Consider the following 13,940-nt stretch of genomic DNA (forward strand, 5'->3'; position numbering starts at 1 on the left):
AGCCTAGATGGGTCCTTGTGTCTCTAGATTCTGTCCTTGGGAACTTGGTTCTAAGGTTATCAAGCTAACTCTTTCTTCCCTCTGACTGACCCTCTCCTAACTGACTCATGCCAACTTGTTCATTCAAATTTAGTGTTGTTTATTTCTGTACAGTATTTGAAGCTTCATATTTAATGCAGTAACCACAATATTCATACATCAAGCATAAAAATACTGTTAAAAATATACCTGTTAAAAGGTCATAGTTTATGAGTTGTGAAATATTTTCATAGACATGATATTTTTTTCCTAGTAGTAATTTCCAAATCCTTTTTAACTATCGTAAAACTCCAAGCAAAACTCTCCTGTGTTAGCAGTGTCACTGCAAAACCTGCTTTAACTCACGTTATGAGCATCAAATTAGACAATGTGTATGAAACTGTTTTGTAAACTGTAAAGTATTCTAGGTATGTTTTTAGCGTTATTAATGTCTACTCCAGGTGTTGCTCTGAAATGATGGAGATTCATTCTTTCTGTCACTAAAAAATTGTTTCCCAGCAAAGAGGGAAAAAGATACTGTTTACATGGTGGATTGCTATGATTTTTTGATTGCTTAATACTTGACCCACGACTTCAGTTTATTGGGGTTCAATTTAAGAGACAGAAACTACTAGAGGTGTTTTGAGCAGAAAGTACTTAGTACAGAAATTAGGGATTAAAGTCTTAGGAACAGCTGGAGGTACAGGCTCTGGGCCAGGCCTCCAGGATCCCAAGGACCAATTTGTTGGGAGAGCAACAGCCACTGCCTCAGTTAGGATGGTGGGGAATCAGGATATCAAGTCTAAGAACACACTGCTGTAGCGGTGGCCCTAAAAGCAGGATGCTGTCACCACAGGTACCCAGACTTGGGACCATGAAGGCTAGCCCCCACAGTAACTGCCATGAAGCAGAATTCTGGGGTTGGCATTTGTCAGCAGACTTAACCAAAGCAGCAGGAAGATGGCTGTAGCTCACTTCTGTCTTTTAAATATCATACAAGTGCTTCACTGGCTGCCCAAATTCTAGCTAGAAAGCAAGGTAAGACATGTTTTTTTTTTTGCTTTCCAACCTCTGTCATACTGAAAGCACATTAGAAAGGCACAGTGGGAATGGATGCTGATTGCTACTTGAACATATTCCATCGCATAGTGTCATCACTTATGAAAGGTGTCAAAATTGTTTCAATTTATGTACTTTTCACTTTCCATAGGTTAAAGTAGAATACAGAGTATCCCACTGAAGTTGTCTCACCTATCACTCCCTTACATTCTGACACACTTTTTTGGCTGTAAGGAGAGGGCCTGGAGATGTACCTAATGTATTTCCCTGTACATCAGTGTGGTACATACACATCATAGCCTTCCTTGTGCTCTGTTCCAGAATTGGGATACTAATGGGAATATACTGACTATGTGTACATCATAAGCTCATGTAAATGTCAATATGCTGTTGCAAAGACCAACAGAGAGAAACTGCAATTCCCACTGGTTGAATTTTCTTTGTTGCTCATATTTAAAACATAAGACTAAGAGGAACCCTAAAAAAAAGGCTATTCTATTAATAGTATTGCTGGTAATTTTAAAGTTCTGGCTACTTTAAAAATCTTCTGTACATTTATTGAAAGCTATGGCTTCTCAGATTGTCAGCTATTTAAAAGTTCTGTAATTTTCAGCATATATATATATATATATGTATATATCTGAAATAACCTTGAATTTACATAAAAACAGAATTAGTTCACAGAACTCCTTATACTCATCACCAAGATTCCCCAGTTGTGAACATTTCTGAACCATTTGAGAATAACTTCCATTAAGCTCTCAATACTTAAGTATATATTTTCTAAGTACAAGGACACTCCACATATTTTCCTCATAGTTATCATGTTTAAATGTTTTAAAATGTGGATTTTTATGACAGTTTTTCCTTTTGAATAAAATACAGGGAGAACTGATTTTAATGCAGTAGATATCACTGAAACTTGATAATGCATAGTTATTTCCATTTCCTTTCATACATCATGTATTTGGTGAATGCCTATTATGTGACAGGCAGTTTTAGGCACTGGGGAAACAAGTTTTGTTCTATTGTTAGCTTACACTAAAGAAGGAGATAGACAAAGAGAAGAAAATCAGGTGGTGATAAGATTAAATGAAGTGATGAGGGAGAATGCCAGAGGGCTCCTTTAGGTGAGGTGGTCAGGAAAGTTATCTCTGAGGAAGTAGTGAAGCTCAGATGTGAATGACGAGAAGAATTCTGCCAACCAGCCATGGGGAGACCATGTTAACTTGCATGATATTTTAAGATGCTTTATCTTCTTCAAAGGTGCTTATTTTCAGTGACTTCCAATAATATTAAGGATCTATAAACCAACACATTTGTATAAAGTAGCTACCAGTGAATTATTTTGTATATGTATTGTTTTGTGGTGAAAACACCCACTATTAATTTGTGTGATTAATTCAAGCTTTGTTATCTAGGTTTCTTAGGTTCAGCACTGTCATACTTTCAAGTAATACGTACCAGATGGCTCCTGCGATTTTTTGTGGTGTTCACACCAATGACTCTTATTTTGTGAAACTATTTGTTTTCCATGTGAATAGTTCTTCTCATGGCATATTTATTCTTAGGGTTTATTTTTATAATGTTAATTCTCCTGCATGTTGCAGGCAGCAGCAGCGGGACCCGCCAGGACAGCCTTCACACCCATGTGAAAAGCCAACGACAAGTTCAGGGGCCCTCAGCGGTGATCCAGGTATACCTCTCTGACCGTACATCATGCTTGTTACCTGCACAGTCTGACACAGCCTCCTTGTGATTTCAGCTTTACAGGTTTTGTTTTTCTCCTCTCTTCAATTGTATGGAAACTCTTGAATGATTTTGTCATCTACTACAATTGTAAATTGTAAAATTTTCTAGTTTAAGGAGCAGGCCAACTAGAGCACTCAACGACTGTTTGCTTTAAAATTATACATAATACTTGCAGCTTCATAGTGAGTAGTTCATTCTCCAAAAGTTCCTCAGGGATAATGAATATTAGAAAGTGGAAAATAAATACATTTTACCACCAGGAACACTAAAAACACCTGAGTGTAGTGTAAATAACAACAGCAAGTCTAGAGTTACTTATCAACCCTTGTGTTTAATAGGTCTTAAACGTTGGCCAATTACTGGTAGTAGAAGTTGAGTGAAAAAGAAACTGTATAAGACAAAGGACTTATAAGCAGAACATGTAAACAGCTCTTAAAACTGAAATAAAACTCAAATGAGTGAGGGATTTGAATAGACAGTCCACCAGATAAAATACATGGGTGATAAGTAAGCACAAAAAAATATGCTCACCATCATGAGCCATCATTAGGGAAAGGCTAACTGAAACCACAATGAGATGCCATTATAGAACTCTAATAATGGCTTAATACAAGATATTCATCAACAGATAAATGAATAAAGAAGATGTGGTACATATACACAATGGAATATTATTCAGCCATAAAAAGAAAACCATGGATGGATCTAGAGGGTACTGTGCTCAGTGAAACAAGCCAGGCAGAGAAAGACAAATACATATGATTTCACATATTTGTGGAAAGTAAAAACAAAGCAAAATAGAAGGAATGAAACAGCAGTAGACTCATAGACACTGAGAAGTGACTAGTGGTTACTAAGGGGGAGGGCTTGGGGTGGGTGAGGGGGATAAAGGGGCACAAAAATTCGCAATCACAATAAAAGTTGGTCACAGGGATGGTAGTACAGCATGGAGAATGTGGTCAGTGACTCTGTAACATCTTTCTACATTGATAGGTAGTAACTGCAATAGAGAGGGTGAGGATTTAATAATATGGGTAACTGTTGAACCACTGTGTTGTACATTTGAAACCAATATAAGATTGTATATCTACGATCCTCCAATAAAAAAATTGTTTTAATTAAAAAAAATAATGACTTAATAAAAAAGGAAAACTAACAATACCAAAATGCTGGCAAGAATCAGAACAACTGGGACTATTGTTGTTAGTAGGAATGTAAAATGATACAGCAACTTTGGAAAACAGTATAGTATTTCCTGATAAATTTAAATGTGCACTTAACAGTGTGATGCAGTTGTCACACTCCTAGGATGTAACCAAGACAAAAAGAAGACAAGTTCCAACAAAAACTTGAATGTGAATACTTACAGCAGCTTTATTCATAATTGCCAAAAACTGGAAACTACCTTTAAATGCTGTCCTCCAGCTGGTGAGTGGATGTGCAAACTGTGGTACATCCAAACAATGGACTCCTGTTTAAAGGAACAAACTGACACTCTTCCGTACTCCTGACTAACAATCCTGGACATTTGTGTAAGATGAACAGAAGAGAAACCTGAATGGTAAAAAGAGGACACACCATCTAGGAAGCTCAGGACCAGGCAACAACACAGTGGTGTGTAGACTTGGTTTTCGTTTGCCTCATGTATCCTGGACCTGGTACTGGAGAAGCCATGGGTTCAGACCAAGTAAAAAGGGACCGTCTAGCAAGATAAAAACTTTAGAGGATAATTAATCCAGCCAAACATGACTGGGTAAATAAACTGGTCCTGCTGCCACCCACCCTGCCAAGTGGGAACCTAGACTTGAATCCCTACCTGGCAGTAAAGAGGTGCACCCTCCCTTTTCCCTGGCCAGCATGGTGTTAGAGAAAGCCAAGGCGTGAGCTGGGAGTTTCATTCCCTTCAGAAGACAGTGAGACCTCCTTTCCCATGGAGTCTCTGGTCATCGGGAGCCTTGACTTCTATCAAGGAATGAGGAGGCATCCCTCTAACTTCTCACCTGGATGGTGTCAGAGGGGGCCTAGTGGAGAATCAGGACTGTCACTGATTAGAGGTAGTAACAACACCATCCCCCTGGTGTCAGTGAGAAGCAGTAACAAGGTATTCCTACCCTTTCTAGGCAGAGATTTCAAGGGAGGACAGTGGGAAGCCAGAAGTCCGTGTGTTCAGCAATGGTGATCACACCATCTTTTCCTGTCTGGAAGCAGCAAGGCAGTACCTTTTCCTCCTCCAGAGCTGTGTCAGGAGAGGCCTGCTAAAGGAGAAAATTTAAATAAGAATCACAGTCTTGTAACATAATAGCCAAAATGTTTGGGATTTAATCAAAATCTTTGCATACCAAAAGCCAGGAAAATTTCAACCTGAATGAGAAAAGACAGTAGACACTATCATGGAGATGACATGGATGTCAGAATTATCTGACAAGGATTTTTACTGCAGTCCTCGTAACAATGCTACAGTGAACAATTATGAACATGCTTGAAATAAATGAAAAAATAGAAAGCCTTAGGACAGAAATAGAAAATATAAAGAAAAATCAAATGGAAAATTTAGAACTGAAACATAACAATAACTGAAATTTAAAACTCAGTGGAGGTACCTGACAAGTAAATGAGGGACAGAGGGAAGAACCAGTGAACTTGAAAACAGAACAGTAGAAATTACCCATTCTGAGCAACAAAGAGAATTAGACTGGAAAAAATTAACAGAGCCTCAGAGACCTGTGGGACTATAATAAAAGATCTACTATATGTGCCATGGGAGTCCCACGAGATGAGAAACAGGGTGGGTCTGAAAAATACTTGGAGAAATAATGACTGAAAATTCCCCAAATCTGGCCAAAGATGTAAACCTACAGATTCAAGAAGCTGAGTGAACCTCAAATAGGCTGAAAGTCAATGAAATCCATACCAGGACACATCATAATATAACTTCTGAAAACTGAAGACAAGAAAAAAAAATCTTGAAACCAGCTAAGAGCACCTCATCTATAGCAATTTGCATGACAGTAGATTTCTTTTTAAAAAAAATTTTTTTACTAAGGTATGACTGATATACACTCCTACGGAGGTTTCACATGAAAAAACAATGTGGCTACTACATCCACCCATATTATCAAGTCCCACCTGTACCCCACTGCAGTCAGACAGTAGATTTCTTATCTGAAATCATGGAGGACAGTAGGGAGTGGTACCACATTGTTCAAGTGTTAAAAGAATTTTCAACCCAGAATTCTATATCCAGAGAAAATTTCCTTCTGGAAAAAAGAGAAAAATTAAAGAATTTTTCACCAGCAGACCTACCCTAAAATAAGAGTCAAAGGAAATTCTCTAAACAGAAATAGTAAGAGTTAATTTTGGAAAAAAAGAACACTAGAAAGAGTGAAAATGTGGGTAAACATGGTAGCCTTTCTTTTTGAGTTCTAAATTATGTTTGATGACGATTGGGGTTTTAGTGGGGGGGGGAAGCATTTAAGGCAGTTATGAACAGGAAGAATAAAGTGATGTAAGGAAGGTTTCTACATTTCATGAACCGGTACAGTAGCCACTCTTGAAAATATTTCTTTAAACACTGAACATACAACCATACAACCCAGCAGTTAACACTCCTGGGCATTTATCTCAGAGAAATGAAAACTTAACCATCCATGCAAAAATCTCTACACGAATTTTTATAACAGTCTTATTTGTCAAAATCAAGACCTGGAAACAACCAAAATGGCCTACCGTAAGTGAATGGTTAAACAAACTGTAGTACAGCCATCCCGTGGAATACCACTCTGGATTCAAAAGAAACCAACTGCTGATAAATATGGCAACTTAATGAATCTCAAGGGCATTATACTAAGTGCAAAAAAAAAAAAAAAACTCAGATGGTCTCATACTGTATGATACTATTTGCATGACATAAAATTGGAGGGATGGAGAACAAATGGGTGGTTGCCTGCAGTTAGGGAAGGTTAGGGGAAATGAAGTAGGTATGAATGTGAAGGAATACCAGGAGGGAGCTCCTTGTGGTCCTTGAACAGTTTGCTCTCTTGTGGTTGGTGGTGATTACAGAAAGCTATAGGTGTGACAAAATGATACAGTGCTACATGTAACATTGTACCAATGGCAATATTCAGGTTTTGGTGTGAGCAGTAGTTTATGTAAGATTTAACTACTGGGTGATATTGAGCTGAAGTGTACCTAGGAACTCTCTGAACTATCTTTACAACTTCCTGTGAATAATTAACTTCAAAAGAAAATATGTCTTTGAAAGTAATTAATTGTTGATATACACCAAAAAGTTAAATCTTCTTTCACTTCGCACATTGTATGTGTTCTGAAATACAAAACAAATGCCTTGTGCTAAGTTAAAGAAGCCTAGCTAAAAGGGCTACATACATGTGATTCAATTTATGTCGATTTGCAGGAAAGGCAAAACTGTACGGCAGAGAACAAACATATCAGTGGTTGCTTAGGATTAGGAGTTGGGGACTGACCACAAAGGGGCAGCATGAGGGAATTTTAGAGGGCAATGGGACGGTTCTGTATCTGGTTGGTAATTGTGGTTATACAACTATGCATTTATCAAAACTTAGAGAACTTACATAAGAGTGAATTTTACCATATGCAAATTTTTTTTTAAGTGTGGCAGGCAAAAATTCATTTTCTAAGAGTTTACCTTTTGGTGACTTTGAGAATTTTCCAGAAATTTCTAAGAAATACGTCTGTTTTCTTTCCCAACAGGGGATCCTATGAGTGAAGAAGACATGCTTCAGGCAGCTGTGACCATGTCATTAGAAACTGTTAGAAATAATTTCATAACAGAAGGAAAAAAATAATACCTTTTGCGAATCATTTAGATATTCATACTTTCCAACATTATCCTTTGTTATTACAGCATAAGGGTCCATTTTGGTAATGTCAAAGAGAATAATGTTCCATAGAGGAATAAGGCTCTTAGGTGGTTTGCAACAAAAAAGATGAGAAAACGGGAAAATGTATCAGTTGTAGGAGTAAATAATGATCTTCCAAACACTAGCCAAAGAGGCATTTAGCAATTAAATAAATTTAAAATAGTTTTCTAAATGTTCCTTTTTCTTTTTTGAGTGTGCAATATCAAACATGTCTAAAATTAGGGCATTTTTCTTGAATCTTTTTACAGACCAACTAATTAGCTCTTGCCACAGAACTTTTCCCATACATTGTGTTTTCTTTGCCTCCCTTCTTGGTAGGTAATTTGGCTCACTTTTGTCATCTAACAGTTGCTTTTATTTCTCATGACCTTTTTCGGTTAGTGTATCTTCCCTGTTGATAATGGTAACGGTTCCATGTTCTCCCTCCAGCTGTGTATTGTGCACTTGGATGTTTCTCGTGTTATTTTCTCTGCTACTTGGGTCTCATTTTTTTACAACTCTTATGAAAAGATGGTAATCTTTCTGAGGTTTTGCTTTTTAAGCCCTCTAAAGATGGGATCATTATTTCATGGTTCTGGTGCATTTATTAAACTCTGAAATCAGCCCTGCACAAGTATTTGAGAATAAATGAGAATTTTTTAAATGTGTGGGCACATCCTTTCCCAGATGCTTTATGAATATCTTCTCAGTTATGTCAGAACTTCACAGCTTTATTGTAACCCTCTTCCCTGCACTTATTCCCTTTCTTCTCCAGCTGAGAAAAAGAGAAGCATAGTATGCAAGCAAGTTTCCTTCTGAGACTTAACATATGATACCCACAATGAATGTATGAAAGACAAAATTTGGCCTTCAATTTTAGTAGCAGTTTCATTTTATTTTTCCTCTTGCGACTGGGGCTGTCCATTCTGTTTACAGTTGAGTCATGGAATGTAGATGTCTGCTTCTGCTGTCCATCTTTTAGTAGGTATAGGTTGCTGGAGATGATGAACACAAAAATAATTTCCTAACAAAAACATATAAATTTATACAGTGATTCGGCATTTGCATTATGTATGGCTTAAGAATTATAGAAGCCACACAGTACTTGATGTGTCTGTAAATAAGAAAGTCTTTAGTTTTGATAAACCTTCTTTAATTGGGATGCATAGTTTCTTGCTGGGTCAGTAGTGAGATGATTTAGGTTAAATTAACCATGTCTCTGAAATGGGCAGTTTAGATTCTGTCACTTATTCCCTATCCCTCTTTCTCCATCCCATCTTGAAGCCCTTTTGAATGTTGAATTGTTCATAAGCTAAAATTTAAGAAATTTCAGCCAACAATTCAGAAAATTAAAGTATGGTGTGTTGCCATACCTGGTGTATGGCTGCATGCATTTTATCAGGGAAATTTTGATGTAGGATTTATTGCTGAGTTGAGAAGAGATGAGAAAATGCCTTTTATGATTACAAAATAGCTTTTTTTGGATAGAGACATATTTTTAGTCACTATTTTGTGCCAAATAAACTTTTCTGATATTTCCCTTATATAAAATTAGACAGTTTTACTTTAAAATCTAAAGTTTTCTTTTGACAATTGAAAATGTTTCAGAATTGTAAAACTCTTGAACTTCATGGCATGTTAGAGTTTAGTGCTATTCCCTCAAGATTTACAAACCAAAATATTTTAAGACTGCACATCTCTAATTATTTTCCATAGATATTTGACTTTTACCTTTTCCCATTGAAAAGTTGTATTAAGTTTTTCATACATTTGACTTGATGAGCTACCAAATATAAAAATGAGAAAGTGAATGTGCATTTGAAAGTTTTAACCTTGGGAGTTTCTATATAAAATTGTTATACACCCTTGTTAAAGCGCTTAAGGGAATATGGCATATTGCCTTCATTTGTTAGGGATTTTTTTAAAGCAGAGCTGAGCACACACTGGATATATTTGAAAGTGTTTATTTAGTTTGTTGTGGTATGTTACATATGGTAGGCAGATCCCTAATTACTAGTGAACTGCCATCTTGTTAGGATTGGCTTATATTTAATTGAACATTTATATTATATTTCTTAATTGTCCAGTATAAAAAGATGCCAGTGCTCATAACCACAGTATCAGAAAATTTGAAACTTAACACAAAGCTATAGTTTACACATCAGGAACTGCTGTTTACATAAACCACTTGCAAGAAAGAAACAACAAAACTCACAACAACTGTCCTGCTAAGAACTTTATGTAAAGATTTCCATTCTGTTTTACCAATTGGGAACACTTTAATGTTTAATATTTAAACTATTGGTATCATTTTTCTAATGTATAATTTGTGTTACCAGGATAAAATATATACAGTGGTGATGCTAATGTTAAAATTTAAACAAACTTTGGAAATACCACTTTAATATTTTGAGATATCATAGATTTAATAAGTGGTTATGTTTTAAAAACTCAGAACAGTTAACCTCTGATCTAAAACCATTGATAAACATTTTTACAGTAACATACAAATATTTCAGTAATGTAAATTGAAAAGACTGCTGCAGGTAAACTATAGTTCAACCTTAAGATCTTGTAATTTACAATTCACAGAGTATTTAAGAAGGTGCTTTTTTTTTTCATTAAAAATTTATTTTTCCTAAGACTTTATTCATGCCAAAGTTAATGAGGAAAAAAGCTCAAAACTAGTTGAGGATCATTATAGGCAAAACTACCAATACTCTATATTACTTTATTTAATATTAAGTTTAATAAAGTAAAGTTTATTCCTGTCAGAGCCTAAATCATGTTTTTAATGTCTGCATGTTTGATACTATTTTTAAATAATATCATGCTAGTGCCAAGATTTACTAAATGTTTTTAAATTGTCCCATTGGACCTGTGCAAATTTAAAAGATATAGTGCATAAGCAAAATATAATGATTAGCGAGATATCTTCAGTTGAAACATATTTCTTGATGTTTTAAATTCTTAAGAGGAGTCAATAATTAGTATTGATGACTTCCTGTTAAAAATTTTCTCTGCAATTGAAGAGCCCTGTGGCGCTATTTTTAAAGTAAACTGTTCTTCTATGTGGGCCCTGACAAGTACAGAGATGTTATATATGTGATTTTAATTAAGAAAAACCAGATTGGATCGACTTATCATTTCAGCAGTGTAAATCGTTTTTCATATTTTTTAAATAAAAACTTTCCTTCATTCCTGGTCCCTTTATAACTAGCATTTTTGTGAAGGAAATGAACAGCTTATTTTGTTTATTAAAGTCTTATACATCAATATTTTTGTTGCATTGTTCTTCCATGAATGAAAATAATATTGACATGGTTTGATAATTTTTGAATTGTGATTTTTTTTAATTTGAAGAAAACCTTTGCTATTTTTATTTTTGTCTAAAATGGTCTGGCATTTTAAGAACTAGTGCTAGTAACATTTCTAAATTTACAGTAATTGGCATGTTTAATAATAGTGCATCAATAAATATTTTTAGACTGGATTCATAGACAAGGAGTGGGAAGCAGTAGTGAAATATATATGGGAATTACTGATTTGTTTAGGAAGTATTTCAGTTGTCTCTTGCATAATTCGAAGGTGAATGTTCCCAGGCTTTTTTTTTAATACTTTTTTTTGGAAAGAGGAAACCTTACAACTTATATTTGAATGTGATTGTCTAATTTCTACAACACTGGACTACTGGAAATAATTTTTTAAAAGTCACTGTTCTGTATAAAAAAATTATTTGAAATTGAAATACAAAAAACATCTTAAATAAAAAGATTGTCTTTTGGCCATGACACAAGTACACTGTGACAGCGCGGTCTGCTCAGGACCCAGCTCTGCAGCCCTTGTGTGTGTGCCCTTCTGAGTTCTGTTACTGTTAGACACACAGGACTCCTGTCTGGTCGTTGGAGAAGCCGGGCTTCCAAAGCACTGTTGCACACTGACAATGGAGATGTTCAATGAGTCGTATTTTAAATATAAAAGATTATTAAAGATGTTTGCTTTTTTATTTCTGTTGTGTTTTTTGTTAATTCATAACCTTGCTAGTGAAAGTATGATTGGAGGACTAGCAGCCTCTTCACCATGGAAAGCAGTTCAGAAATGGACTTTCAGGCCATGCTCCGACCTACAGCATCAGAACCTGCATTTTTTAATATGAGCCCTGGGAAGTTCAAGTGCAGAGTGGAGCTTTGAGAAGCACTGTATATGGACTGCGGTGGTGAGTAAACCAGGCCAGGCGAGCCCAATAACTTCCAGTAACTGCTGCCAGAGGGCCCGTTAGTACTGGGTCCTCTGATCTTTTCTAATAGAACCTAAGAATTTCACATTGGTATTTGGAATCTGATTTTTAAGTGTTAGCTCAATTGTTTTTACCCTGAGGGCCAAAGTACATTAGTAACAACTTTCAAGAGTGCTGTTTTTCTCTCATTGTATCCAGCTGTGGACACTGGAATCCACCAGGACTGACAGGATTATAGAATCCTCAGATTTTATAATTATGGTACTGTGTCCATTTTAGCCTTAATTAGGGTTGGGCGCATTTTGAAACAAAATCAGATTGATTATGTGGACTTTTTAGGACAACTTCATAGCATAGTGCTAGGAAGGACCAATTTATTGAATTTGGATGCCACCAAATGAGTCTGATACCAACATTAATCTGTGGGGTCCATGAAAAAATAGTTGATTTGAAGACCTATTTTATGTTAGCTAAAAACTATGGAAGGGTATGTGGAGTGGTCCTTATCCTGAAGATTTGCATGTTCTAGGACACATTTAACTGTTTTGTGCCTATGTCACCAAATGCTCGAAGTTCATTTTATAAGTAATTTGGGTCCAGCCAACCTCTTCAGCCTATCCTCTCGACATTCCCCCTTTACACGTGGTCCTGGCAGACCTTCAAGCCAGGCCCTTTACCACTTCCAGGCTGTAACACCCCTCGCCCTATTTCTTCTGCCCTTTACTCTCCCTACCCCTAAAGTTCACTGGCCATCCCATGCTATTTAGACTCTTTGGACTACCACCCTTTGCTATATCCTGTTCTCTCCCAAGTTTGTTCCAGTTCTTGTGTCACCTTTTGTTTCATGGGCTGGTAGAAAATTCCTATGTCATTCACTCACTCAAGAAAGCATTTGAGCACTTGCCATGTGCCAGGCATGGTCCTGGATTCCTGGAACAGGACCAGGAGCAAGACACTGCTCTCATGGTGCTTACATTCTGGTTTGCTGTTAGGTAAAGGAAACATTTTAAGTCAACAAACATGACTTCCTGACACACAAAGATCTCTGCTTGTTCCGTGAGGTAGGAAGATGAACAGGATGATGGGACAGAGTGTGACCAGGACGGCGGGCCCCTTGAGTCTGGGTTCAAGAAAAGCTCTGCAGAGGTGACATTCAAACAGACACCTGAAAATTGATTAGGCAGTAATGCCAAGGTGTGGTGCCATATATGTGCCTGCAGAAACAGCAAGCACTAGGACTCTGAGGTGGGGTTGGGGTGGTGCTTGTCTCAAGAAACAGAGAAAAGGCTGAAGAGGCTGGCAGGTGGATGAACAAAAGAAACTGAAAGGCAGGCAAGATGTTATCCTGTAAGGTTTTATAAATAAAGAACTTTATTATACCAAGCAGTCTGGCTCCATTTTCTAGAATATTCCCAAGCCTTAAAAAAAAAAATATTTAAAAAGACCCATTTTAACTATGTCCCCCAAAGTGCCCACCAGTGTCCACTTTAAGCAACCCCCAAAATGGTTGAGTTTCTAACACTGAAGATACTGTTTCACCTGCCTCAGATCAGAGTTTTAGCAAGACTTTTGTTCCCCACTTGTGCATTTTGTTTTTCTTCCTGTTAAATCTGTGCAATTGTTTTCATCACTGTCAGACAACCATAGCTCAGTTTTGAGAACTTAGCATCATATTTTGGTGGTTAATCCACATCATCAAAGATTAATAACTGGCTATCTCCCAGTGTGCCCCTCCTGTCTTTCTCATCAACTTTTAGGTGAGGACATCATCATATCATGTACACTTTTGTGCAGTAACAGCTGCTCACTTGACTTTTGGCTTCACTGATTTTGAATTCAGCTTTCCCAAAACCTCTTAGCCGCTTCACTCCAATTACCTTAAAAGTGAATCTTCACTATTGTCAACATGCCTTTATACGAAATAACATAAATACTGGAAAAGATGCCACATTATTATTTGATATGATTATTTGGTATTTGATATGTTGGTATGT

At 36.6% G+C, this 13,940-nt stretch overlaps 1 protein-coding gene across 11 annotated transcripts in view; it reads left to right on the top strand.

Moving 5' to 3' along the window:
• The window catches only part of ATXN3 (ataxin 3), a 52,127-nt gene extending 40,412 nt beyond the window's left edge, over positions 1–11,715 (top strand). For 10 of the 11 annotated variants that reach the window (XM_073241956.1, XM_073241960.1, XM_073241953.1 and 7 more), the window contains 2 exons: positions 2,688–2,773; positions 7,561–11,715. In XM_073241956.1, coding sequence (XP_073098057.1) covers positions 2,688–2,773; positions 7,561–7,655 — 181 coding nt within the window. In that variant the 3' untranslated portion in view covers positions 7,656–11,715. The remainder of the gene's footprint in view (positions 1–2,687; positions 2,774–7,560) is intronic. The other variant, XR_012133715.1, reaches the window with a different exon arrangement.
• The last annotated feature ends 2,225 nt before the right edge of the window (positions 11,716–13,940 follow it).

This window comes from Manis javanica, chromosome 8, assembly GCF_040802235.1.
Source record: "Manis javanica isolate MJ-LG chromosome 8, MJ_LKY, whole genome shotgun sequence".
Lineage (NCBI taxonomy): Eukaryota > Metazoa > Chordata > Mammalia > Pholidota > Manidae > Manis > Manis javanica.